The sequence below is a fragment of the Meriones unguiculatus genome, chromosome 14 (genome assembly GCF_030254825.1).
Source record: "Meriones unguiculatus strain TT.TT164.6M chromosome 14, Bangor_MerUng_6.1, whole genome shotgun sequence".
In the NCBI taxonomy this organism is placed as follows: domain Eukaryota; kingdom Metazoa; phylum Chordata; class Mammalia; order Rodentia; family Muridae; genus Meriones; species Meriones unguiculatus.
The window spans coordinates 29,518,142-29,545,550 of record NC_083361.1 but is presented as its reverse complement, the minus strand read 5'-3'; the positions used below and the strand labels follow the sequence as shown (position 1 = coordinate 29,545,550).

Sequence of the window (27,409 nt, the reverse complement as noted above, 5' to 3'; positions counted from 1 at the left end):
TGCATAGGGCTCAGTCCCTTGGACATGTGCTGTTTCTAATAACAGAGATAAGAAACAGGTAGAGGAAACAGCAGACAGAAAAGGAAGCGCAGGGAACAAAGCTGCATGTGTTGTCAGACTAGGTTCTCTTTGCTTGTTTCTCTGTAAGAGCCATGGGCTTAGCATTCCTTGTCCCTTGTGGTAGGTCAACAGAGACCACAGTGGGATCGAGATAGAGAACCCAGTAATTTCCTCTGGACTCAGTGCCTGAAACATGTGCATTATGTCACTGTGGGGAATGAGACATTCAGGAAGCATTTGGTCATCTGGAACATTTTACCCAGGACCCCCAGGGCATGACCCCTCTTTCTACTATTTTCTCTGGCCACAAGCACAGCTGGGCTATGGGTTGTGGGCTCCCTCTGACCTACTACCTTCCAAAGCTCAGAGGCCTTTGCCAACTCACATGGTCTGTTCTTGGCTCTTCCTTAAGGTCCATGGTTACTTTTTCCCATAGCTGGTGCCATTTCTCAGGAGTTTGGTTCAATTTATGCTCCAATTTTTCAATTTCCTGCAGAGAAGTTAAAATGACAGGATGCTCCCAGAGGCACAGGTTTCCTCCGTGCTGGGGGCAGATGAGCAGCATGGCTGGTAGACAGCTAGATTTGGTGACTTACCAGGACTCAGTTTTTGTACAGACTGACTTAACTAGTAATAGCGCATGCCCAGACACCTTCACTTAGACAGCCCGTGGGAAATCTGATGCCCAGAGCTGAAGCCAATCGTGGGCCCATGTCCCAGCCCTAATGACTGAGGCAGTTAACAAGTTCTTGACAGAGGGGCCCTTCAACTTTGGTGATTCAAACCAGATGTGCAAAAGAATGAAGCAAGAGATGCTCGTGAAAATGACTTCCCTCTGATGGGTCTGAGACAGCCATCACTGAAACGTGTTCTTCCTATCCTGAAAACAGAGGACTCTTCAGGAACTGTCTGACCCACATTAGAACATAAAACTATTCCTGGGTGGCTACGCCGGGCTGGCTTCAGTCCAGAATGTGCCTTTCAGAAGGTGTCCCATCAAAGTTATCCAACCAAGGAAAGTAAAGCATCCACGAAAGCTATGGCCTAGATCTAACTCAAGCAGCCCAGGCAGCTAATGTTGCTGGGAAGGAGCTGTTTTCTCAGCTGCTTCCTTGTAGCACTGCAAAGTCACTTTTATGGGTACCTTTGCCAATAGTTAAGCATGGTGCCCACTGTTGTGTGAGACTGAGGCTGGAGTCTTCATATTTAGAATGCTACCTATGACACAGCCCAGAGTAAGGGAGCCACTACAGTACAAGTATGCAAGCCAGTCTAAGCTGTCCTCCTAGGCCCAAAGTATCTGTAGGTGTGTTTACACACGGCTGACTTACGCTGAAAAGTCTGGTGAGGGCATCTGGCTGGCTGCAGCTGATGTCATCATAGCATGGCCACACTGTTCTCCTCTGACTCTGGGGCCCAGCTCCTCCAACTACATCTGACTCCTCAGAGGGAAAATGCTTGGGGGTCAGCATCATCCAGTCGTATGAAGGCCCCGCAGACAGAGTCTCTTCTGTGTAGTAATCCCACTTCTTAAGGCTGGAGACATTTACATTAGGCTTCAGGGCCTGTTGAAAAATGCTGAAATGTAATTTCATCTCAATTTACTTTGTACTCACTACCAGGAAGCCCCTTACAACATCTGCAGGGTGTAGAGCAAGTGTATACATTCATCTAAATATTTAAAACTTATACATCAAGATAAATCAAATAAAAAATGTTAACATTCCTACCCCAAGAAACATAAACTCCTAATGATTTGGAAGGTCAGGTTCAAATAAAGGGTTCTTGCGCTGCCCATAATTCTATACCAGGAAGTAGTGGCTTAAAGGCCTTGGCTTAACCTCTTTGTGTATACCCTAGGCCATGAAGTGAAACTCTGTTTATCCCTTGCCAAACAGCTACTTGGTTCCTCTGGGCCTTGGCACTCATGCACTGGCATGGCAGGCTGATTTGGGAAGTAGCCTGATGAATGAACTTGGATTTAGGCCTGGAATGTGGAGGTATCCAGAGCAAGGATTGGATGAGAGGAGGCCACCTAAAAATGAGTATTTGGCTTCTTGCTGATGATCCCACTGGGGAAAGGTCAGATAGAGTTCTAAATGCTTTGCCTAGGGCAGGGACCTCTGCATCCTATAAGCACTGAAGTGCTACTTAGTAACCTGCCCAGGCTCCAATTTTCTTATGTATGGTATAAAACAGTTCTCATCCAATAATAATTTTTGGTAATGTTTTTTGAGACAAAGTCTTCCAATGCAGCTCAGGCTGGCCTACACAATGTAGAAGAGGCTGGCCACAAATGTCATCTTCCTGCTTCTATCACTCAAGTACTAGGATCAGAGGCATGTGCCATCACATTGAGCCCCAGAAGTAATTAAAAGATGAAATTATGGGCTGGAGAGGTAGTTCAGCTGTTAAGAATATTTGCTGTTTTTTTCAGAGATCTGAGTTTCCAGCACCTGCTTTAGGCAGTCAAAGCTGCCTGTTGCAGGTTTGAGCCTAGATCATGCAGATATATATGACCAAGACTTGCTGTCCTCTGGGCTGGTCTCCTAATGTGAGTGCTGCCCTTAGGACCCTTCCTCATGTTTACTATATACTAAAGCATTTAAGATTTTTCAGCTATGGCCTGGCGCGGTGGCATACCTAATCCTACACAGGTAAAGTTCTTTGCTTTGAGTGTGTTGACATTATCTCTTTTGAGGACTAGCTCCTAATATTTTCATCAAGTATTTAGTGGACAGTCTCCCATTCTGTTCTGACACAAATCTTTGCTATCTCAAACTTTTAAATACCTTTAGTATAAAACCCAGTCAAATGTTTACATATACTAAAATGAAGAGAAACTTTTATACAAAACATTCAGAAAAGACACAAACGATTTTTAACTCTACCTCTATTTCCACTGGTGAATATAAGTAGTTGAAGAAAATGGGACTCCGCTTGTGCATCTTGTCAATACACTCCCAGATACAAACTCCTTTCTTGGCATGCTTGTCACCTTTATCGTCAAATAAAGTTCCTGTAAATTAAAAAAAAAAAAAAATCTATCAAAATGGAAGAAATTGAAATTCTGTCTAAAAGTACAAAACATGGAGAAGAAAACGTGAAATATTTCTTACATCCCTGAAAGTGGCAATAAATGTGCAGAAATCTTAAAAGCTAACTGCCAACAAAAACCAGCAACAAGCTAGCCAAGCCTGAATGAAGCATGGGACATCAGGGATCTCCCACTTGTGTCCTGCTTTTGAATGTATAGCCACAAAGGAACCAGGAGACAGGCTACAAACCTATTAAGAGAAAATGGACTTAATCAACTAATGAAGTTCAGTTGAAAATATAATTTTATGCTTTCTTAAAAATCTTGTTTATTATGAAGCAATATGAAGCATATTCTTCATGTTAAAAGTCTTGGACAGATCAGGGAAACAAGGCACATACCTAAACCCAATAAAGGCAATGTATAGCAAGCCAATAGCCAACATCAAATTAAATGGAGAGAAACTTGAAACAATTCCATTAAAATCAAGGACAAGACAAGGCTGTCTATTATTTCCATATCTATTCAATACAGTAACTTGAAGTTCTAACTAAAGCAATAAGACAACTAAAGGAGATCAAGGGGATATATAAATTGGAAAGGAAGAAGTCAAAGTACTGCTATTTGCCGATATGATAGTATACATAAATGACCCCCAAAATTCTAACAGAGAACTCCTACAGGCTGATAAATAGCTTCAGCACAGTGACAGGATACAAAATTAACTAAAAAAAAAAAAAAATTCAGTAGGCCTCCTTTATTCAAGTGATAAATTGGCTGAGAAAGAAATTAAGGAAACAACATTCTCCACAATAGCCACAAATCATATAAAATATCTTAGTGTAATTCTAATCAAGCAAGTGAGAGACTTGTATGACAAGAACTTCAAGTCCTTGAAGAAAAAAACCAAAGAAGATATCAGAAGATGGAAAAATCTCCATGCTCATGGATTGGTAGGATTAACATAGTAAAAATGGCCATCTTCCCAAAACCAATCTACAGATTCAATGAGATTCCCATCCAAATTCCAACACAACTCTTTACAGACCTTGAAAGAGCAAGTCTCAACCTCACATGGAAAAATTGTCCAGGATAGCTGAGACAATTCTGAACAAGAAGAGAACTTCTGGATGTATCACCATCCCTTATTTTGAGCTACAGTACAGAGCAATAATAATAAAAACCACATAGTATTGGCATAAAAACAGATGGGTTAATCAATGGAACCAAATAGAAGACCCAGAAATAAACCCATACACCTACAGACACCTGATTTTTGACAAAGAAGCCAAACCATACAATGGGAAAAAGACAGCATCTTCAACAAATGGTGCTGGTCTAACTGGACGGAGAAACATGTAGAAAAATGCAAAGAGAATCCATATTTATCACCTGCACAAAACTCAAGCCCAGGTGGATCAAAGACCCTAATATAACACCGGATACACTAAATCTACTAGAAGAGAAAGTGGGGAAGACCCTGGAAAGAGTGGAGCAAAACATCAGCATAGGAGACAACTTCCTGAACAGAACACCAACAACAGCTCAGGTTCCAAGATCAACAATTAATAAATGGGACCTCATGAAACTGAAAAGCTTCTGTAGGGCAAAAGACATTGTCAATAGAACAAAATAGCCTACAGATTGGGAAAAGATCTTGACCAACCCTACATCCAACAGAGGGTTAACAGCCAATATACACACATTCAAGAAATTAGCAACAGAACAACCCAATTAAAAAATGGGGCACACAGCTAAGCAGAGAATTTGCAACAGAGGAAACTAATGACTGAGAAGCACTTAAAGAAATGTTCAACATCCTTAGTTATCAGGGAAATGCAAATTAACTCTATCTTACACCAGTCAAAATGGCTAAGATTTAAAAAAAAATCAAGTGATAGTACATACTGCTGAGGATGTGCAGAAAGGGGAACATTCTTCCATTGCTTGTGGGAGTGCAAACTTGTACAACCACTTTGGAAATCAATCTGGCACTTTCTCAGAAAATTTGGAATGGTTCTACCTCAAGACCCAGCTATACCACTCCTAGGCATATACCCAAAGTTGCTCAAGTACACAACAAGGACACTTGCTCAACTATGTTTACACAGCTTTATTTGTAATAGCCAGAAACTGGAAACAACCCAGATGTCCCTCAACCAAAGAATAGATAGAAAATTTGTGGTACATTTACACAATGGAATAATGCTCAACTATCAGAAACAAAGAAATCATGCAATTTTCAGGCAGATGGATAGAACTAGAAAAGATTATCCGGAGTGAGGTAACCCAGACCCAGAAAGACACACATGGTATGTATTCACTTATAAGTGGATATTAGCCACATAATACAGGATAAACATACTACAATCCACAGACCCAAAGAAGCCAAGTAACAAGGAGTGCCCAAGGGGGGATACTTGAATTCCACTCAAAAGGGAAATAGAATGGATGCTGAAAGTGGATGGAGAGAGGGAACTGGGTAAGAGAGGATGTGGGGAAGGGAATGAGGGTGGAGACCAGATATGGGGAGAGGAGGGCTGGAAGGTGAGAGGGTAGGCAGAGAGAAGGGAAACTGAGTAGGGGGAGAATATCTCTGAGACAAGCTGGAGATAGAGGAGGCTCCTGGGAGGATATGGGGGTGACTCTAGCTGAGACTCCTAGCTGTGGGGGCCATGGAGACTGGCCACCTCCCAAGCAGGACTTCCACCAACCCACCCATAAAACTTTCCACTGAAAATTTACCCTGCCTGCAGGATGTGAAGGAATAAAGATGGAGCAAAGAAAGAGAGACTGCCCAACCAATGACTGGCCCAACTTGAGAACTACCTCATAGGAGAAAGGCAACCCCTGACACTATTAATAATACTCTGCTGTGCTTGTAGACAAGAGCCTAGCATGACTATCCTCTGAGAGGCTCCACCCAACAGTGGAGCAAAACAGATGCTGAGACCCACAGTCAAACATTACTTGGACCTAGGGAATCTTGTGGAGGAGTATGGGGAAAGATGGAATGTTCCAGAGGGAACAAGAATCCCTCAAGAAGACCAACAGTGTCACCTACCCTAGGCCCAGTAACACAGATGTAAATGGTAGGCAGCTTGGTCCTCAAGTGGGTCCCCTAGCAACAAGGGGAGTGGGAGTGATAGCTGACAAGGGCTCTGCTGCCGGCTCTTAGGTCCCTTCCCCTAGCTGGGCTGCCTTGCCTGGCCTCAGCAGAAGAGAATGTACTAAGTACTGATGTGATCTGTGGGGTGGGGTGGGTTTGTAAGGGGGCATTTACCTTTTCTGAGGAGAAGGGGAGGAGGGAAAAGGAGAAAAGGGTTGGAGAGTGGGAATAGGTGGAGAGGAGAGAGGGAGCTGTGATCCGAATGTAAAGTGAGTATGTTTATTTAAAAAAACAAACAAACAACTTGTTTCTTATGAAGCAATTTAAAGCACGTTTTTGGTTAAAAGTTTACTTGTACTACAAATGATAGCCACAGAGACTCTGGATAACAGAGCATGTCTTCTGTCTTGAGTGATTAAAGGAACTTCGATTCTTAACATCCCCCCTCCTCACTCCCCCCCTCCTGCCCAGACAAGGTTGATCTGTGAAGCCTTGGCTATCCTAAATCTTGTTCTGTAGACCAGGCTGACCTCAAAACCAAGAGATCTGCCTGCCTCTGCCTCCCGAGTGCTAGGATTAAAGGCGTGTGCCACCACACCTGGCTACTCTGTTTTTAATGGGGTTGGGGGGACAGTATAACTATGGCAGGGTGAGGCAGGAGCGATTTCTGGAAAGGTAGTGCAAGTTGCTTTGCATGAAGTGATCTTGTTAAAAGTTAACTTTTTACTACAAGACACTGTTTCAGGCCCTAGGCTGCACAAAATCCTGTAACCCGTGGGCCCCAAGATGGATGACTATCTCCTTTCTACTTTGTTCTTCCCTCCTTACCTCAACTGCAGGGTCCTTGCTCAGTAGTTCTCAATCACATTTAAAAACATCTCAAAGCCCACGTCTCACTTCAGAGAAATTATATCAGAATCTCTGGGGCTGGGCCTCAGATATAAGTCACTTTAAGAGTTTAAAATTGAGACGATCAGGCACCTGGAGGCTGGGTAATAGGCTTTGACAGAAGACACAAGAGGTAGCCCTCTGCTTCTCAGGACACACTCCTCTCCTTTTCATTCTGGTGCTAGCTGGTGACTGGAACCATAGACAATGGACTTTTCTTACAGTATCCAGATGCCTGTCTCAGAGTAATGTACAAACATGGGAATACTTTTCAAAAATGTTTGCATCATTGGACACTATTATCAAGTCCTATCAAGGTCCAATTCCAAAACAGTAATACACCATTCTTCCAAGACCGTGGAGAGTTCACGGTGCTGAGGGCTGATGAGGGGCTGAGAGTCCTAGTCTCTAACTGTTGACCTTGGCAGGTGGAGGAAGCTTCCCACCGTTGTCAGTAACCACTGTTTCACTGAGTGGGATGCACGGTTGGTGTGTCCACCCAGCAGGGACAGCTTCCAATTAGGCAAGCCAGACTGGACTGGCTGGTAAGCCAGGCTTCTTTGATGGTGAGTACCCCTTGGGTCTTGAGAGGGGTTTGGATAAAGGGCCCTTTGGTAATGACATTCTAAATATGCTAGGTGGTTTCTGAAAAATATGTAAAACACAGGATGAAAACAATCTCACTTTCAACTAATCACAGAAACCTGTCAACATGTTTGGTAAAACATTCTCTTAATCTGGCTCCTTTCCTCTTTCTGTTTAATCTGTTTTAGATCACAGATAGGACAGAGAGCCTTGGCCAGTTTCCAGGGAAGGAAACTGAGGTTGGGGGATGAAGCTGTTCACCCACTGTCTCATTTTCTAACTTAGTTTGATGCCATCCCTACTGGATCAGTGGAGCACTCAGCGTTGCCAACATGGTAGAACCACCTGGAAGTTTTAGAAAGCTCTAGCTGCCCAGAAACCAAGTTCTGAATCAGCTCAGGGTCTGATTCAACTGGCTGGAGGTGCTGCCTGCATGTCCCCAGTTAATTCTAATCAAGTCAGAGGAGCGTTGCACCAGATTCTGGTGTTTCTCCAACTGGACAAGTCATCTGGTGCAGAAAGAATCTCAGGCTTTGGCCACATCTGCATGCGCGAAGGTAATTTTCTGACCACCTTTCTATTTCACTGACAGCCATATGTGCCTTTTAGTGAGAACACTGAGTGACCCTGTCATACCCAGTAGGCTGAAGTAGGGAGCTGTCACCAGCTCTGCTGATTACCTTCCCACTACATACTGCTTAAGAGACTGTTTCTGACTGATAGAGGTATGACAAAGGTCTAGGATGGAAGTGGTCTGGCCAGTGTTTTTTCCTTCACCCAAAGTGAAATATTACAACATGTCCTTCAAGTATTACTTCTTGATTTCAGCTTTTAAACAGAGATCACCAGTAAAGCTTTATTATGAAGATTCCTCTTTCTAAATACTCTGTTACATATGATGTACTGAGAATACCAACTTTGATGCCCCACCTCCCGAGTTCTAGAATTACAGGCGTGTAGTACCATGCTTGGTTTATGTGACATACACAATGGTACCCAAGGTTTTGTGTATACTTAACAAAAATTGTCATGCATATTTCTCTGTTTTTCCAACAACCCCCCACAAAATGCAGTCATAGTTTTCCAGAATCTACTGTTCATAAATGTTACAGCTATTAGAAACTATAATAATGACAGTGATGTCTACGATTCCTTAAGTACTTATTACATGCTGGCAACTGTGCTGAGAAACTGCCCACCGCTTTTCCTCCTGTGGCCACTAGGGCCCTATGGTACTCTATCACTGTCCCCATCTTACAGATAAGGAGGCTGAGGCCCTTACTCTCCCGAAGTGTAGTAGGAACCGGTGGTGTTAGACTTTAACTCTACGATCTGTTTGTTTGGAGCCTTGGGCATGCACTGCTACCCACACTGCCACCATGGACACACCCCTTTCTACTAGAGTGGACAAGAGTGGAAACACTATGAGTTAAACATGTCTCTTACACGGCAGTAGGGTTTGGACGTGTCAAATAGTAGGCATTTTTAACTTTACAAAAGTAGGACAGGAATGAGCACTTGCTGGAACTAACGGCTGAGAGAGCACATTGCCCTGGAATGGGCAGTTACTCAGATCACTCTACACTCAAGTTTTACTTGGGATCAGTTACATCACTCAAGTTTCCACTGAAAACATGCAAAACTAACAAAAAAGAAAGAACAGGGGCATATAAATACATACCATGTTCTAGTCTTTCATAGTCTGAATCCAGGAGAAATGTTTTAAAGCGATTAGACACATAATGGAAAGCCAAGAACTTTAGGTAATAGAGATTGAATTCAAACTCAGTTGGATACTGGTTGTGAACCTGAAATATACAAACAAAGATTAAGAATCCAACACAAAAGTAAAAGCCATGCCACGAAACACTTACCTGAAATTTGCAGGAGACCTCTGGTCATTCACCTGACAAATGCTTGAACCTCCACCATACAGAGATGGGAGGGGAGGCTTTCTGAGCACCTCCATGTTTGACACTAGATTTGGGGCTTCTTATTTAATGTCGACAACACTACAAGCCAGGCCTTATTACTCTCTGTTTACATGTGAGGAGGCTTAGGTCAGCAACACCATCAACAATAACTTTTAGGCTCAACTTAAATACTGTATTATTTGGCTCCATTCACAACATTATACTGTGCCAAAAAATTGACAAATATAAATTAACATAATTTGTGTCCTTTGTTGTGGGGCATAACAGTGTGAAACACACACACAAAACTGTACTTATGGAATTTTGGCTCAGGGAAATTGGAGGAAGAAAGGGGTAGATTATAAGAGCCAGAGGCCTGGGATGCCTTATGTTAGATAGTGTCCTCTAGGCACGACAGAGAAAAATGAACCATGAAGATGGTTGCCTCAACAAGACCAGTGTGACACCAGCTCACAAACCACTGCAGATGGGACATTTCACACAGTTTGACCCCTAGTTCGACACAGCTACAGGTGGATAATGGCTGCTGAGAGAGGGAGAGTCAATTTCCTCCAAGGATGAGCCCTGGACATGTGTGTATATAAGCAAAGCTAAAGGGACACAGTAAGCTATACATACATGTGTGTATTTATACACATATACACATATACACATCTATGTATATATATATATGTAAAAATAAAGACGAGATCATGAATTTGGGAGGAGGAGACAAGGTAGAGGTAGAGGGGTGGAAGTGATGTAGATTGCAGTACTCACGTATGAAGCTACCAAAAATGTAGCTCATGCCTTAGTTGTACATAAAGGAATTAATGCTCAACTAAAAGGAAGCTTGATAGTGTTCAATCAGAGGATTGACCTCTTGCAGGAGCAAATTGATACCCTATGGCAAATCGCTCAACCTGGCTGTCAATGAAAGTATGCTGGACTTTTGTGTCACTAGCATACAACATGAGAATTTTTCCTGCGCTGCAAATCTGTCTAAACAATTGTCGAGCTATATTTTAGGTAATTGGACTGGAGAATTCGATACTACGATGGAGCAGCTGAGAGTGGCCATTGTCACAGTAAATTCTACCAGAGTGGACGCAGGACTAGCCAGAGGATTATCAACATGGATTGCTGCAGCCATGAATCATCTGAAGGAATGGGCGGGCATGGGAATGTTAGCAGGCCTTCTGGTGTTGGTCTCCTTGGTTTGCCTGTGGTATATATGCAAGATTAGAGTCTCACAACAGTGTGATGCAGCCATGATCATTCAGGCCTTTACAGCCATTGAAGCAGGACATTCTCCCCAAGCATGGTTGGATACCATAAAAAGCTAAAATGATACGCTCAGGATGCGAGGCTAAGCACTGCACTCAGGGTCAGCCGCTTTGGACCCAGAGAAGAGCATGTCTGATTGCATGCGGGTTGATGCCCCAGGTCCCGCCTCTGAGAAAAAGGTATTGGACGGGTCTGATGCTCTCTGGGTGGATGACACCTAAATGAACATCTGTACAAAGTCCCAATTTATTTCTAATATCAGAGATCAGACCTCTACTCTTGCCTGATGCGTCTAAAACAAAAAGGGGGAACTGTAGAGAGCTGCGGAATGCTATGCCTTAAAGATGGAGCTGGTTTCCGCCTTCCACCTTCCCGATGGTGAGTGCTCTCTGTCACGAACAACTCCACATTTGGCTAAGGCCGAGGATCTGGCTTGCTTCCATGTATGTGGACCTATCTGCATTGCCCCCGTGGCACGCCTGGGTTGGCTACCCAGAGGCTATTTAAGCTGTGGGCTGGCTTTCCCCGGGGTCCGAGGATTGTTCAAATGTTCCTGAATAAACTGCATTGAAAAAAAAAAAAAAAACAAAACAAAACACATTTCCCCCTCTTGCTTTGTTAGGTGTTTGTCGACTGTGTCCTAATACAGCAATTCTCATTCAAATGTTCCCGCCCCATCTCACCCTACCCCCTTTTCAGTTGAGGAGGCAGGGTCTCACTGTAGCTCTGGCTGTCTCAGTCAATGTGCAGAGCAGGTAGCCTCAAACTCAGAGATCCACCTGCCTCTGGCTCTCACATATGCAAGTTAAGGTGTGCACTGCCAGGCTTGACACTTGTTTCCTGGAGGTGCTGGGGACTGAATGCAGAAACCTGAACAAAGCAGGTAGGCATTGTACTACTGAGCTACACCTCTGCACCTAGCTCCTCTAGTTCCTTTCTCAAGCATTCGGATTTCAGGCTTCCTTCCTCACCTGTCCTTAGATGAGATTTAAAGCTTTCTAGTTCAAGAATCCAGATTGGAACTAGTATACACATTGACTGCTGGTGACCAGGCAAGATGAGGATGAAACCTGGCCTCTGACCAACTAGGAGTCTTGGGGAGGCAGAGACTACTATGCTCAGATGGAGCAGGCTTACAAGGACAAACTACTCCAGCAAACATGAGAACATTCAGTAGTCACAGGCCACCCCAGGTCACCATTTCTGGAGGAAGAAAGGTTCAGGCCTCTACTAGAATCCAGTCTACAAAAATATTGGAAAGGTCATTTTTTCCTGTGGTCATCCTAGCAAGGGCTTCATCAATTTTATTGTTCTAGAAGAGCATCTTTGGGCTTCATCAGTATTTTTTTTATTATTGATCACAAGATTTTCAGGGCATTAAGGCAAGTGTGCATCCAACAATTTAACCCTGTACTATGTAGAGTTTGGAAAGATAGCCAAGTCAGTTATTAAACTAATTCTACCGAACTTTGAAGGTTTCTCTCAGGCATCATCTAAATTCTCTTTAAATAATAATCTTGTATTTATATTGCTAACCATTCAAAGTACATAGTATAAGGACAGTAGGCATTTTAATTTTACTTTCCATCTGGAGTAAAACCTGCTAGCTTCACTTATATGTAAGAATTGAACCTCAAATAAAATTCAGAGAAATGTGAATTTATAGTTTTATTTTTGGTGGTGTTCCAGTAAGTTCTTTGTAAAACATAAAAAGACCCATAAAAATCTACAGCTCAAATCACAGGCCATATCGGCACCTTGGGAGCACGCTGCAGCAAGCCTGGACCCCGCTTTCAGTTACCGGGAGACCCAGCTAGAGCTATGTGCAGCAGCACCTGTGAGCCCCATGGGCACAGCTAACACACTAATGATCAGGGACAGCCGACGACTGTGACCCCGCAAAGTAAGATTTAGGAAGGACTAAGAGTGTACTTTGTACTGTGCCAGCCCTTCATAGAAAGCTTTAAAACTCATGAAATTAAAAGACAATGGAAGATTGCTTTGTTTTAAAACCATTTGATTTATGTGAAGTTTTCCAGTTTTCAGTTGAATAGGAAGCAGGTAACATTTTTGAATTACCATGCAGCCATCAGTTCCAGCTATGTTACTTAAACACATGTATGCATTTTAGAGTAACCAGTGTCTTGGGGCAGCTGGACTGATCCTGTGTGAGGTCACAAGGAAGAAACTGGTCTTAAAGGAGGAGGGGAGGAGAATAGCTTTTGCATTTGGGTTAGGACCTTCAAAGTGTTCACATATAGTAACTGTAAGGAGGAACATCACATTAGGCCACAGTGAGCCAATTCACAATGTGGATAAACTTTGAAGGCATAGCACTGTTAAGTTCTCAAAGTGGGACATACAAAAATACATATTTCCCCCTTTGGTACTATGGTTTTTTATTTTTTTTTTTACTTAAAAAAAAACCATTTATCTATTTAGTATATATGTTTGTACAGGTGTGACAGGGCAGGACACTGCAGAAGTTCTTCCACCTTGTATCTGACCTCATTGGTGGAGAATCCCATGGAAAGTTACCCAATTCTATCTGCGGCCAAGATACCCGAGCTAATTTATCTTAGCTTCTGTTAAACTTCATAATGGTGTAAATCTCCCCCTCCAGCTAACTGCTTATCTTTAACTTCTGTTAAACTGATTGCTTGCTGCTGAGTGAGATGCCAGGATATGGTTTTTGCCGTACAAAAATCTCTAAATGCTTGGGGCTACACTTTGAATAAAGACTTTCAATTGATTATAAGCTCTTATCTGAATGCACATCTCTGGTTGGCTCCCCATAAAACAGGTACACGTGTGCTAGTGTATGTGTGTGGAGATCAGAGAACAATGTATAGGAGTGAGTGCTCTCTTGCCATATGTGTTCTTGGGACTAGACTAAGGTTCACAGGCTCAGTGGGAAGCACCTTTATCCTCTGAGCCATTTTGCTTGCCCTGGTATTGTGTTTTAAAAATAAATTTTAGGCAAAAATTTCATTTTTATGTTTTGGATATATTTTCCTTTTGAAAAATTTGGCTCAATTATTTCAAGGAAAGGAAGCACCCTGTTATAATATCATTTCAGTTAGGCCAATTACTGTTAAAAGTAAAAAAGAAATCTGCAGATGTTGCTATTATGAAATAGTGATCTAGCATTTACTCTTCATCTGACACCTGGATATACTGGCATAAACAATGGCTTTTTATATGATGAGGAATTTCTAATTTAAGAATGGTGCTTCATCTGTTTTCTTTGTAACTTTGTTAGTACTAATAGACATATCTGGGCATATGTCCATGAATCGCCTTTTGTATTCAGTGTGTTATAAATAGTTAAATGAGCAGGGAACACATTCTACCCCGGGAAGCTTTGCTTGTGGCTGTGAAATTCTGAACTTATTTTTGTAGTGTTTTTGGGTCTGTCTTTGTTCTGTGTCCCCAAGAGTCTAAAGACAGCACTCATTAAAATTATTTGGTAAAAGTCAGGGGCATGTAAAACACTAGTATTCACTTGAAAGGCATTCAAAGAAGGCATTTTCTAATGCCTCAAACCAGTGTGTAGGAGATGATGAAACACTACCTTATAATTAAGTCAGCAAGAGTCAGAAGCACCATTTGTTAACTACAGACTCCTTAGATTCCTCTGTTTTCTTTTCTTAAAAATAGTTTTGTTAATTTTTAAAATGATTTCTTTACTGTGTGTTGGTGTTTTGCCTTCATCTGTGTATGTGTGATGTGTCAGAGCCCCGGGACTGGAGTTACAGACAGCTGTGAACTTCCATGTGAGTGCTGAGAATTGAACCTGGGTCTTCTATAACAGCAGCCAGTGCTCTTAGCTGCTGAGCCATCTCTCCAGTCCCCTCTGTTTTCAAATGATAAAAAATATCTGTGTGAGATAAAAGAATTTGCTTCACCTAAGCTGATACCTATCATGGTCAAGCCCCTAAAGTATCAGAGTTAAGGTCACATGCACTCTTTGTCATGGTTTGCCTACAGTCAGGTGAGTATGTATGAGGAACTATGACAAGGCAGGTTCAGGCAAATTTTAAAAAATATCACACAGGTTTCGGGTCTGTGCTGTGCTTAGCATAGCAGCTTGACCAAGAGCTGTAACACTGTGGTGTTAGCACAGGCTTCTGGAACTCACGGGTTTCCACTGCCTCTGATTCCAACAATCTCATTCTAAAAGAGCTAACTTATTGTGTGGAAAACTCCGCACCCCAGCGTAGTGCATAGGCCTCACCCCAAAGAGATCTAGCTGTTCCTGAGAGCCAGGACTTTTGATCCCTTTCTCTATTCTGAAGCAGCATTCCAGATCCCTACTGATCAGAGAACAACAAACTCCATCTCAAAAAACAAAAGCAACCAACCAAACAAAAAGTTATAGTTTCACTTGTGGGTATCCTCCTGCCTCTGCCTTCTGACTGTTGGGATTACAGATGGGGCATCACTATGCCTGGCTAGTAAAGAATTTTAAAGGCAGATAAAAAAAAAAAAAAAAAAAACACAAAACAAAACATCAACCCCAAAAAGGAAATAGAAAGAACAGAAGGAAAACACAGTAACTGGTCAAAATCAATTTGTAGAAGAAAGTTAATCCAGCAACATGGCTGCTTTGGCAAGGGATCACAGCCAAAGACCTAGTTTGTGTGAGCCAGCTGGAAACACACCTTTTGAAACACAAACCCTTAATCACTTTGGCTGGAATATAGACATGACACACCTTTGATCCCTCTGGCTGAAATTTAGTACATACTTTTAATCCCAAACAATGACCTCTAACTAATGGGCAGACACAGCGATGAAAAAAGAGAAAGATTTGACAGAATGAGTCAGAGATAGGATATGCCCAACTCTCAGGAGAACAGACAGGAAAGAGAAGCTATTTAAGAGCAGAGAGAGAACAGGGGAGTTTGTGGAGACAGTACAGTAGAGTTTGGGAGTAAAGTACAGTTGAGTGCAGTTGAGTTCATGGAGTTCAGAGGCAATTTTCCAAGCAAAACAATTCAGTGATAAGTTGAGAGAAGCCAGTTTGAATCAGTCAGCTTGGAGAGGAGTTTTGAGCCAGAACAGCTGAGTTGAACCAGCCAGTGAGAGTTCAGAAAGAACTAGAACGGGTGAGCTTATTCAGCTGTTAAGTATCAGAGGCTGAAAATATTCTAGGTCTAGGTTAGCAAACAGAGGCTGGAAGCTGAAGCCTTTAAGGTCTGGGTTTGCAGAAGATTAGATTGTATGAGGCTAGAAGCTTCCGGGTCTAGGCCTAGGTACAGATAGACAGAAAAGCTCTGGGCTCAGCCCAAGCCATGTATATATAAAGCTTGGGTATGCCTCTCACTTCTCATCCCCTTATCTGACGAAATAAAAACATTTATACCAATTTAGCTGAAGAGGGGACTGGAGGGAGAGTGGCATCAACTGGCAGAAGGGAAGCTACAGTGGGGAGCCTGCAGAAGAGAACCGATTTTAGAATCTAACAAGTCTGCTGAGGATACAGAGCACTCCTGAAACAGAATGCATACAGGTGAGACGGGAGCTAAAATGGAGACAGCTGGAAGCCTGCAGAGGCCGTGGTTAGATCCCACAGTCCTTCTTGTCTTAAATTGTCATGATAACCCTTTTCAGAAGAGACTAGCTGGTTAGATAAATCCCAAACTTGAGAATACTAGACACAATTTGGTTAGTAAAGAGACTGGACTGAAAACAGCATGGAAAAGTAACGGTGTATTTCCCGAGTTGGAGTGTCTGTGGGTCCCATTTCCTGCCCTAATGCTAGTAAACTCCTCAGCATGGTGTGGTCACCCGCTTTTCAGGTCTTTCCTGAAAGGCTGCTGCTATTTCCTTTCTCTGGAACTCCAATATACTGAGATGTTACATTTATTTTCATATTGAATATATAAAGTTTCTTTAAATTCTCCAGTGTAAGCACCAGTTTGATAAGTTTTGGTCATGATACGCATGAGTCACAACCACTGAAATTAGGATACAAAGCAGTCCCGAATCTGCAAACCAACCTAGATGAGAGCTAAGAGACTCACTTTTCTCTCCTGGCCGCAGGAAAGCACACCTGTCCCCAAACGCCTCCTTCATCTATTTGTAAAGGAATACAAATACAAAGGCTAATATTCAAACAGAGAGCACATGTGCTCTCTCTTGCAAAGAAGTTCAAAGAGTTAGCTCTGCCCTGTTGCCCATGCTCCACATGCTGCCTTGCCTGGCAGTGTGCTAAGCTAAGAGAGACATCACGGACACAGCCCGAACCTGTGTGTATGTATGTGGGTGTGCATGTGTGTGTGTGGGGACAGGCAGGAGGATGAAAAGTCACTGCTGGTGGCTACTGAGTGTCTGCTAGGGTAGTAACAGTCTACAACTGTGATAACAGTCTTGAAAGTCCGTGAATACCCTAAAAATGAAACTTTACATTTAAAATATGTGAACTGTATTATACAACGTCAGTTCAATTAAGCTATCACTTTAAAAAGCAAATGATTAACAGAATAAAAACAAAAAAACAAAATATAATCAAATGCCAACTTGGTCTCTTCAGAAGAGCTATTTCAGTTCTGAGACTGTCCCCACTTTTCCTCCAGTAGGAGTTTCAGGGGCTCACTGCCCTCTCTGACATGCGAGAACCTTCATCTACCAGGGGTGATGCAGGTAGAACAAGGCTGTAGTATCAGCGCTGTTTTTTTCTAGGCCAACTCTGCCTTCCTGATGAAAGCTTAGTAGCACCCTGTTCTTCAACCCAATCCTGAGCAAGGACCCAGCAAGGGGAGTTACCTTCCATGCCCAGGAACACAGGAGAGCTGGGAACTAAGTGCTCACCTTTCTTCGCTGCACTGGACAGGTTACACACACAGCCGGGGCTCTTCATTAGCTGTAGTTTGGGCCATTGAACCAAGCACTGCTCTCAGTCTCACCAGCCTGCCTGGATGGGCCCCATTTATTTCTCAGGGGATGAAGCTCTAACTCTTGTGGCCCTGCATGTGACCACCCAAACTGGGAGGACCATCTGTGGCCTTTCGGGGCATGTCATACATAGAGGCTTTTGCTGTCTAGTCCAAACTTTGGGGACCATGCCCAAGTTTGCTTTTCTTTTTTGGAGATGGTAATTTAGAGTGTTGACTCCCCTATTGGGTGCTAACTCAACACTTCTAGTTTCAGAAACCGACCAGTTTTCTTCTCCCTTCCCCGATGTCCCGTGACCGAGCTGTGGCAGCGGGTACCCAGCGCAGAAGTCATTCTAAACTTGCTTCACTTACCTGGTGCACACAGTCTAAGAACTGCAAGAAGATGGGAGCAAAACCACTGCCCTGAGAGTGAAGGGCCAAGCTGCTACGCTGGCTGAATTTATGGCCAAAAGACAGCCATTCTTTTTCCACCAACATCCGGAAGCCTTCAATCGTCCTATAGAAAGGATCACTGAGTAACTGTACCAGGGATGTCACCTAGAGCACGAGCAGGATGGACACCTCGTTAATTTTGGGCCTAAAAAAGTCCCTTTGTACTTTCTTTTCATGATAGCTAAGTCACAAGTAAAGTTACATGAACAGCAAATATGTTGACTAGCTACTTCAGGATGGCCAATCAAATAAATTTAAGAAACTTTCCAGTAAAAACAAAACCCAAATTCACTTTGGCTGGCTAGTTTGTTGACTGTGACACTAGGCAATCAGTTCAAACTTCTACTCCTTGGCAGGGGTACATTATTGTCTTAATTTTGTTGACATTCACACAAATTTTCTTTTTCATCCTGGAGTAAACACAGGCTTACAGAGAGCTCAAGAAAGGATGGAGGGAAGCCAGGAAGGGTGTTGGTCAAGGGTTCTAGCTGCAAGCTTGTATGGTGTACCCAAGGATGTGGAAGTCTGATGCTTGATCCAAAGCTAAAAACAGGCAGTGCTGCCTGATGGCTTGCCAGGGGCTGGTTAGCAGGCCACTTTCTCTGTCCACAAACACATACGTCACATAAAACAATCCCAAAAGTAAAAACTACTTTGAAATACAAATATAAAATGTTGAAAAACATGTGTAAAAGTTTACTTGTGTAGTGATGTCCCAGCCTTCTTCTAAGCACACCAAAACAGAAGACCCATTCTCAAGTACTTCTGACACAACCACCGCCAGCTGCAGTATCCTGTGAAGCTAAGAGAGAAAAGAGGCTACAATTACATCAAGAACTTTATTTGTCCTTTTTTTTTCCAGTTTAGAAATTTTGCTTTTTAGACTTACTAAATTTTGCGTAATATATAACGAAAATAAGACTTTTCATTCACCTATTTGTTTTTATGTGCGGATGTGTGTAAGTGCAGGAATGCATGTTCTGTGGCATGTCTGTGGAGGTCAGGGGATAATTTTTGGGAGTTAGTTCTTGTTACCTTGTAGAATCAGGGGTTAAATTCAAGTCCTTAGGCCTGATCACAAGTGGCTCTATCCGTTGGCTTTCTCAGAATAATTTTATATTTACAGTGTTTGCTGTTACACTTCATGCTGTTTTTTCAAAGTAAAATTTATTAGTAGCACAACTCTCAAGGTAAAACAGTAGTTTCTGAATTACATTTTTCAGGGCAGTGGAGTACGGAAACATATGGAAATCTGTTTCTTACTTCTTAGCATCACTGCACATACTTCATGGGCACTGAAGGGCTGATAACTCCCCTAACTGCTTTCTCAATAACTGATAGATGCAAATAATAATTGAAGTTATGAGGCCAGGGTCAGAGTCCTATTTCTTACATTTCAGGTCAGGCCTAAGCAAGAGCTATGGCCAGTGAGGATACTGATTACATCTGTTTTTATTATTTCATTTTATGTGTATGGGTATGTTTTTCTGTATTTATGTCTGTGTACCCATGGAGGCCACAAGATGGTGTCAGATTCCTTGAAACTGGAATCATAGATGGTTGTGAGCTGCCATATGGGTGCTGGGATTAACTCAGGTCCTCTGGAAGAGCAACCCATGCTCTTAGCCACTGGGCTATCTCTCCAGCCCCATACAGTTGCTTCTTTATTATTTTGTTTACTCTGCATTATGAGCTATGACTACTGATTAAACAAAGCTCCTTTGTATTATTACTGCTTTCTACCTTCCCCAAACATTCCTATTTTCAAGGAACAGCTTTACAGTGATATTCTTATAGCCTTCTTTTGTGTCCTGAATGGTTTACTTACATATTTTAATACATTGTATGTGTGCCTATGAATGTCAGCAGCATTGGATCCTATGAAACTAGAGTTACAGGTAGTAGTGAGCCACTATGTGGATGCTGGGAACGAAAACTGGGTCCTCTGTCAGAGCAGTGAGTGTTCTTAACTGCTGAGCCATGTCTCCACCTCTTTATTTTATTGTTTGTAACTACATTTATGTGCTGTGCATCTGCCACATGTGTACAGGTGCTTATGGAGGACGAAGGTATCACATCTCCTGGAGCTGGAGTCATGGGCAGTTATAAGTCATTCAAAGTGGTTGCTAGGGTCCTCTGTAAGAATAAAGAATGCTTTTAACTACTGAGCCATCTCTCCAGCCCTGGCAGATATATTTAAAAATAATACGTCAAGTTCTGTTGAAGACATTAAGCTCTCTGGTTATAGAACACTGAAAAATTAAGCTGGACCTGAGCTGGGAGTTTCCTTTCTCCTGGTTAGCGCCTCATACTACTTGAAGGTTAAGTTATGCAGGGTACAAGTGGGAGAATTCTCCTTTAATAGTCTTAGTCAGTTATAGTTCCTGTCTATAACACTACCAACTAGACAGGTGAGATATGGCCCTTGGCACAACAGTGGTAATTCTGTTAGAGGGGTAACCAACTGCAGCTGACTGGATTTGAGGCCTGGTCCAGAGAAGGGAATTCATGTCTGGAACTGGGCAAAGAAGCCCATGGCTAGGGAGGTCATAGGTCCTAGTGGGAAGGCTACTATTGTTTTTTTAAATAAACATGATACATCTGTCAAACTTTCTAAATAATTATGCTCATGCCCACAGATAAGCACTGTCATCAGCTTTGGTCAGGGAGCTTCTTTTGGCAGCTGGCAGTGGTAACTGTAGGGACTTACTCGGTAAGAATGATGAGAATAATTGACCCTTGGATGTTCAGTCCTAAATGGAACATCTGTATCACACCCTCCAAGGCACTGGCAACGTCACAGAAGTGGGGACAGAAAGAATGTAAGAATCTGGAGGAAGGGACAGAATGTTATGGAATCCTTTCTTTTGGAAATGACATGGCTGCTCTACTCATGAGCTAGCAGAAGCTTTGATTACCTACATAAGACTTGCACAAGACTGGACCTATTGGCATTCTATCCCAGAGGGAGGAATGTCCCATGAAGCCCCACCCATACACATAAAATGAAATAATAAAAACAGAGATGAAATGTCTCTTAGGAATGAATGAACCCTAGCCACTAGTAAGGTTCCCATGGCTCTGTAAATAAGCCCTCCCCATGAAATACTAATGAAATGAATTGGGTCATCAAAGGCAAAAACAAAACCATGAAGATAGGACTAATAGAAGGAAGAGGGAAGAAATCAACAGGGGTAGGAGAGAGACAATGAGTAATAGGGTAAATATAACCAAATATACCATATTTATATGTAAATGGCACATTAGGTATAATAAATGCTAATAAACAAAAAAAATCCAAGGTGTTAAATGAGATATAATAAAAATAAAATGGCCTTGTACAATTTCATCAAAAGTGGATGGGCTATCTAATGTTATGAAGTGGAAAGGACAGGGTTTCTATTTCTTCTTCCTTCCAGGACTCCAGGTTTATGTTTGTGTGACATAGTTTCTATTTTAGAGGCTCAATGTTCTCTGGCGCTGTTGTGATGGCTATATAGCATGGGAGTGTGCTAAAACACTGCACTGTGCACTTGTAAAAGGGTGAATTTTACAGTATGGGAATTGTGTTAAAAGACACTTTTGGTTGTTTATACTGTGTGTTACACGGGAAGAAACTTCTGTTTTTGCTCAACTTTTCAGTTGTGAGCCTAGCCTTTAAATGGCTGAACCATCTCCCCAGCTTAACTACTTCTTTTAGAAAAATAAACTTTTAGAAAAGAACTTTTCTCCCTTCTTCTTTCCTTCTCCTCCTCTTTCTTTCCTTTTTTTTTTTTTTCCAAGACAAAAGTTTCTCTGTGTAGCCCTGGCTGGCCTTGAACCCAGAGATCTGCTTCCCCCTGCCTCCCAAGGGCTGGCATGCACTACCACACCTGGCTCCCCAGTTTAACTTCTAAAGTCAGGCCAATTGACTCAAAATCCATACTGAATATTTAGTTAAGGAGTACAAACAGTATAGATTTCAAAGCCAGTATGTCCCAAATTTGAGTTTAAAAAATATTTTGAGCAGGATATGACACAATATGCAGTAAAAACTCATCTTTGAAGTAAAACCCACATTTCGGCAGACCTGGGCCACTTTAAGCACAGAAGCAAGGTATAGGGAAGAGTCCTCATTTCGTTATTGCCACACAGCTATCGGCCGGAGTGCTCTGATAACACAAGTAAATAACAGTATTAACTATTTTTTAGCATTTAATTTCTGGCCCAGGTCTAGCCAGGAACAGAACATAGACTATCTATGTAGATGGGAGTAGGGTGGTGAGAACAATTTGGGGCCAGGACTTATAGCTTAGGGATAGAAAAAACTAGCAATGAAATTCTTCCCTGGGTGCTCACGAGTGTCCTTAGAGCAGTGAGCTCCTCTGAGACATGTCTATAATCACTGTACCCGTGGCTATGTTTCCTATAGTCAAGTGCCTGGGCAACACTCACTGCCCTGGGTACTGGCACCATTTCACTGCGACAACTATCAGAAATAACTCTCTTCCTTAACAGAGTCGGATTAGGCAGGGAGTTGGGGGAGCTGGAGCTGTAACTCAGAACTGTTAGTGCACATGGAGCCTGGGGTTTGCTCCAGTGCTGGGAGCAGCACGTAGGCAGGGCGCTTGGAGAACAACTGAAACTAGGCATCAGAGGGACTAGACTTTCCCGCAGTGTAGGAAGGAGTATGAGCACAGACACAGCAAAGATTATACCACAGAGATAGTGCTCTCTGCCAAACTGGCATTTCTGTCTACAATGTGCAAGTCATAAATACCTTTCTTTCTGCGGTTTGGAAGAAATGTAGGCATATGTGTGTTGGCAAACCACATTTCCCTTAATTTCTCAACAAAAGTTCAACGATAAAGATCTTCAGGGTGATTTGGCTGAATGATGATGGACAGCTAGTTTTCCCAGACCTTAGGTAGTTTTAAAGTATCTAGTGTCTGATGGCTGGTGTGTGGGTGAATCTAAAATCTAGAAGCATAGAGATGGCAAAGTGAAAGGGAGGTGAGAAAGTCAGAGGGAAAGGTGGGTGGACTTATACAGAAATCTCCTTTTGTCCAGGATCTTTGCAGACCTGACAACAGCGCAGAAGATCTATGAACACAAGTGACTTACTTTCTTGCACATCAAAAAATTTTCTCTACAATATGCCACACTTTCAATTATACAGAGAAAAAACACCCAGGTGATCAAGAATTTGCCTTCCTTACACTTAGGCCCTATTGTTTCTTGGAACTGAGAGGCCTTTACAGAGGGTGCAAAGGCGTATGGGAGGAGAGGGAAGAAAAGACAGGCTTTTCAAATTTTGGCTGTGTATCTACTTGGGGTGTTCTCTGAGTTACACAACTTTTCGCTGACATTACCTGTGGGAACCATTCAGAATCTCCCAGGGCCTTCAGGAACGTCACTTCTGAGTCTGTAGGGATGGTGCTTGGGATACAAGCCCTCATCAGCTTCTTAAAACTGGCTTTCACTTGTCGAATTTCATGGAATTCAACAGGAACAAACTCACAGTTTAAAGCAAATTCGACCTTGAAGCTCTGAATATGAAGATACAGAGAATTAGGCAGACAAAGTGTTAAAAAGTAGAAGAACAAAGCTTTCCAGGGCAGTCTTAATAACACTCATTTGATGCCAAATAGCTGAAAAAGCTTCAGTGGATCAAAAAGGGTCAGTCTTGTGTGGCTCTCTTGTCAGCGGTTACAGCCAGCTCTAGCAGTAGCTCAGAATGGCAGTCCTTTCTAGGGGTAGATTAGTTAGGTCAGGAATGTGGTCATTCTGAGAACTTGAAAGGTTGGTAGGCTGAGGTTGATGTAGTATCTAATACCAAATACAAGGCAATTCTAAGGCTATGAATCTACAAGTTGAAAGAACCACTGGGCATGGTAGTACCCATGCCAGCACTCCAGGTGGATCTCTTAGTTCAAGGCCAGCCTGAACTCCACAGGGTGAGTTCCAGTTTAGCAGAGCTACACAGAGAAACCCTATCTCAGGGAAACCAAACCCAATCCAACCAACCAACCAACCAACCAACCAAACAAACAAACAAACAACTCTACAAAACCAAAATAAAACAAAACAAATAAAAGAACCAGTGACAAAATGAGCAGCATGGTTAATCTAATAGCATAAACTTAATTTTCCAAGATTAACAGCTCAAACATTGTTAATTGAAGGGAAATATACACTGTTGGGGTTCCAGAACTGAACCAATAAAATTCTGTAGATATTAAACATACTTGTTATTATGTAAACAAAATATATTCATTATAAAAGTATAAACTAAAAAGAAAAATGATCTCACTGCATTATGGTTACTTTTTATGTCATTAAGATTTTTTCCTGCCTCTGACATAATCTGATTGGCCTGCTCTTTGATCACCTCCCCCTGAGGGGGAAGCAGCCTTACCAGGCCACAGAAGATGATAATGCAGCCACTCCTGATGTGATCTGATAGACTAAGATCAGAAGGAAGGAGAGGAGGACCTCCCCTATCAGTGGACTTGGGGAGGGGCATGCGTGAAGAAGGGGGTGGGAGGGTGGGACCAGGAAGGGAGGAAGGGCGGTTTATGGGGGGGATACAAAGTGAATAAAGTGTAATTAATAAAATAAAATAAAACAAATTAAAGAGAGAGAAATGAGAGATATAGATGGATAGATAGATATGATAGATACATATAAGCATGCATATTACATAGATTCATAGATAATAGATACAGATAGATAGATGATAGATATAGAGAGATAGGTAGATATATGGTAGGTAGGTAGGTAGATAGACAGACAGACAGACAGCGAGATCAATTAAGCGACCTGTCTTAAATGTCTTGTCAAAGCAAAAAGACTATGATTGGAATGTTTTTAGTTCATAGTATAAACCAAGTTAAATGTTCTCACTTTGTGAGAACACACACACACACACACCTCTTTATTACTACCATGTTATTAAAATAAAACTATTCATAAATCTGAAAAAAAAAAAGATTTTTTTTCCTACAATAAAATAAGTCTTTTTTGATTTCTAACCTTGTCATTTTTTTCATGAAACATGCATTGCCTATGTTTACTTGTGTACCATTTCTTTTATTGTCTTTATTTCACATGGAATTTATTCTATGAGGTATGAGCTTTTGCTTGCACATGTGCATTCAAGGACAGACAGACAGATTTAAAGATAGGATCTCGTGTATTCTAGGTTGGCCTCAAACTTTCTGGCTGAGCTGAGGATGATTCTGAACTTCTCTCCTGCCTCAAACTCCCAAGTGCTGGGATTACAGGGGTGTGCTGCCATACCTGGTTTATATGAGACTGGGGATCAAACCCAGGGCTTTGTGCAAGGTAAGCACTCTTCCAACTGAGTTTCATCCTTAGCCGCATGTTGCTACAGAATGACACGGGTGTAGTGATGCAATTTCAGTTTGATAATCTGGTTGTTTAATTCCAAAGACTTAAAAAGATCTCTAACTTCTCATACCAAAGAATGAATCATTCTTTTAGCTTTCTCTCTCTCTCTCTCTCTCTCTCTCTCTCTCTCTCTCTCTCTCTCAAATCTACTGGAACATCAGTTTTTCAAGGAGTCAAATTGTATTCTGGAAATTGGCTGTGTAACAGTGAGAATGTACTTAATACTATAAACTTAAAAATGGTTAGGATGGTAAATGTTACTTTGACTACCATTTAAAAAATTGAAAATGGCTTAGCAGTTGAGAGACTGGCTGTTCTTCCAGAGGCCCTGGATTCAATTCCCAGCATCCACAATGTGGCTCATCACAACTGTCTGTAACTGCAGTTCCAGGGGACCTGACATCCTCATGCAGATATACATTCTGGCGAAACACCAATGCACATAAAATAAAAATAAATTATTAAAAAATTATAAAAACTTCTGCAAAGGGCACATATATTTTGTCCATTTGATATTTAATATTAATATTATTCTAGTTGTTGTTAAAGTTCTATTAAAATTTTCAAAGAGGAGTTGGGTATGGTGGTACATATCTTTAATCCCAGCACTGAGGCAGACAAATAGATCTCTGTGAGTTCTAGGACAGCCAGGGATACAAAATGACAACCATGTCTCAAAAAACAAAACAACAACAATTTTTTTAAAGAGGACTGTAGGAATGGCTCAGTTGGTAGAGTGCTTGCCTTACAAGCATGAGGACCTGGGTTCAATTCCCTTTGTTTCCTTTGTTGGGATATGAAGGAATGTGGTGGCACCTGAAAATCACAAATGATAGCTAGGATATGGCACGTAAAGAGTTACTGATAAATGATAATAGTAAGAGAAAGGAAAAAAGGAAGGGAAAGGGAAGACCCATCTGCCTTTCTTACTAAATACACATGCCCACACACTTACTCTGAGACCCACACAGCAAGGAAATACCAGAGGGGATATTGAGGCTGTCAAACTTGGGAGGAAACTCAGATCATGTAAGTGTGCCCAAAGTAGAAGTCCTGTTCTGGAAAAGTCACTGGAGCCAAGAATGCTGTGCAGGCAATCTTCAGTTACTACTGAACTATTAACTGCTGTATCAGAAGACATGTATGAAAATTTTAAAACTGAGCATTACCTAAAGGTTTTATAGCCTCTACCCTTCAGGCTGGTGACTAATTGGTTCTAACTGTCTAGGTAGTGGGAAAAGGGTTAGCCACACCAGTCTGTTACAGCAGAGGTGACTCAGCTATTGGCCCTGCAAGGGGTAAGCAAGTGGGCTCCTGCTGAGAGGAGCTTGCACACACAGCTTCTGCTCTATGGTTCAGCCAGAGGTCTGTCTGGATTGCTCAGTGCTAGACTTTGAGGAGATTTGAGGAGATTTCTGAATTGACAGATGCTTCCACTTCTATATCTGTTGACAGAGATAACATTTTAGCTGAAAAAAATTATATTTATTTCCTGGGTGGTGGTGGCAAATGCCTTTAATCCCAGCACTCAGAGAGATGAATCTTTCTGAGTTTGAGGCCAGCCTGGTATACTATAGAGTAAGTTCCAGGGCTGCCAGAGCTATACAGAGAAACCCTGCCTTGAAACATAAACAAACCAAAAACACATGCAACTCCCCCCCCCAAACACAACAAAAACCCCAAAAACCAATCAACCCCACCCCCAGCCAAGCAAGAAAGCAAACAAACAACTGTCCCAACCCCGCCCCCCTTTCTTTCTACTGTGTGGAAGGTACAGTGGGCATATGCCACACTTATTTGGAGG

General features: G+C 42.1%; 1 protein-coding gene across 2 annotated transcripts in view; it reads right to left on the bottom strand.

The window, feature by feature from the left end:
* Sbf2 (SET binding factor 2) overlaps positions 1–27,409 on the bottom strand; it is a 331,059-nt gene that overhangs the window by 5,809 nt on the left and 297,841 nt on the right. For both annotated transcript variants that reach the window (XM_060367046.1, XM_060367047.1), the window contains 7 exons: positions 23,565–23,741; positions 18,914–19,015; positions 18,133–18,318; positions 9,361–9,487; positions 2,952–3,079; positions 1,392–1,625; positions 446–550 (listed from right to left, as the gene is read on the bottom strand). In XM_060367046.1, coding sequence (XP_060223029.1) covers positions 446–550; positions 1,392–1,625; positions 2,952–3,079; positions 9,361–9,487; positions 18,133–18,318; positions 18,914–19,015; positions 23,565–23,741 — 1,059 coding nt within the window. The remainder of the gene's footprint in view (positions 1–445; positions 551–1,391; positions 1,626–2,951; positions 3,080–9,360; positions 9,488–18,132; positions 18,319–18,913; positions 19,016–23,564; positions 23,742–27,409) is intronic.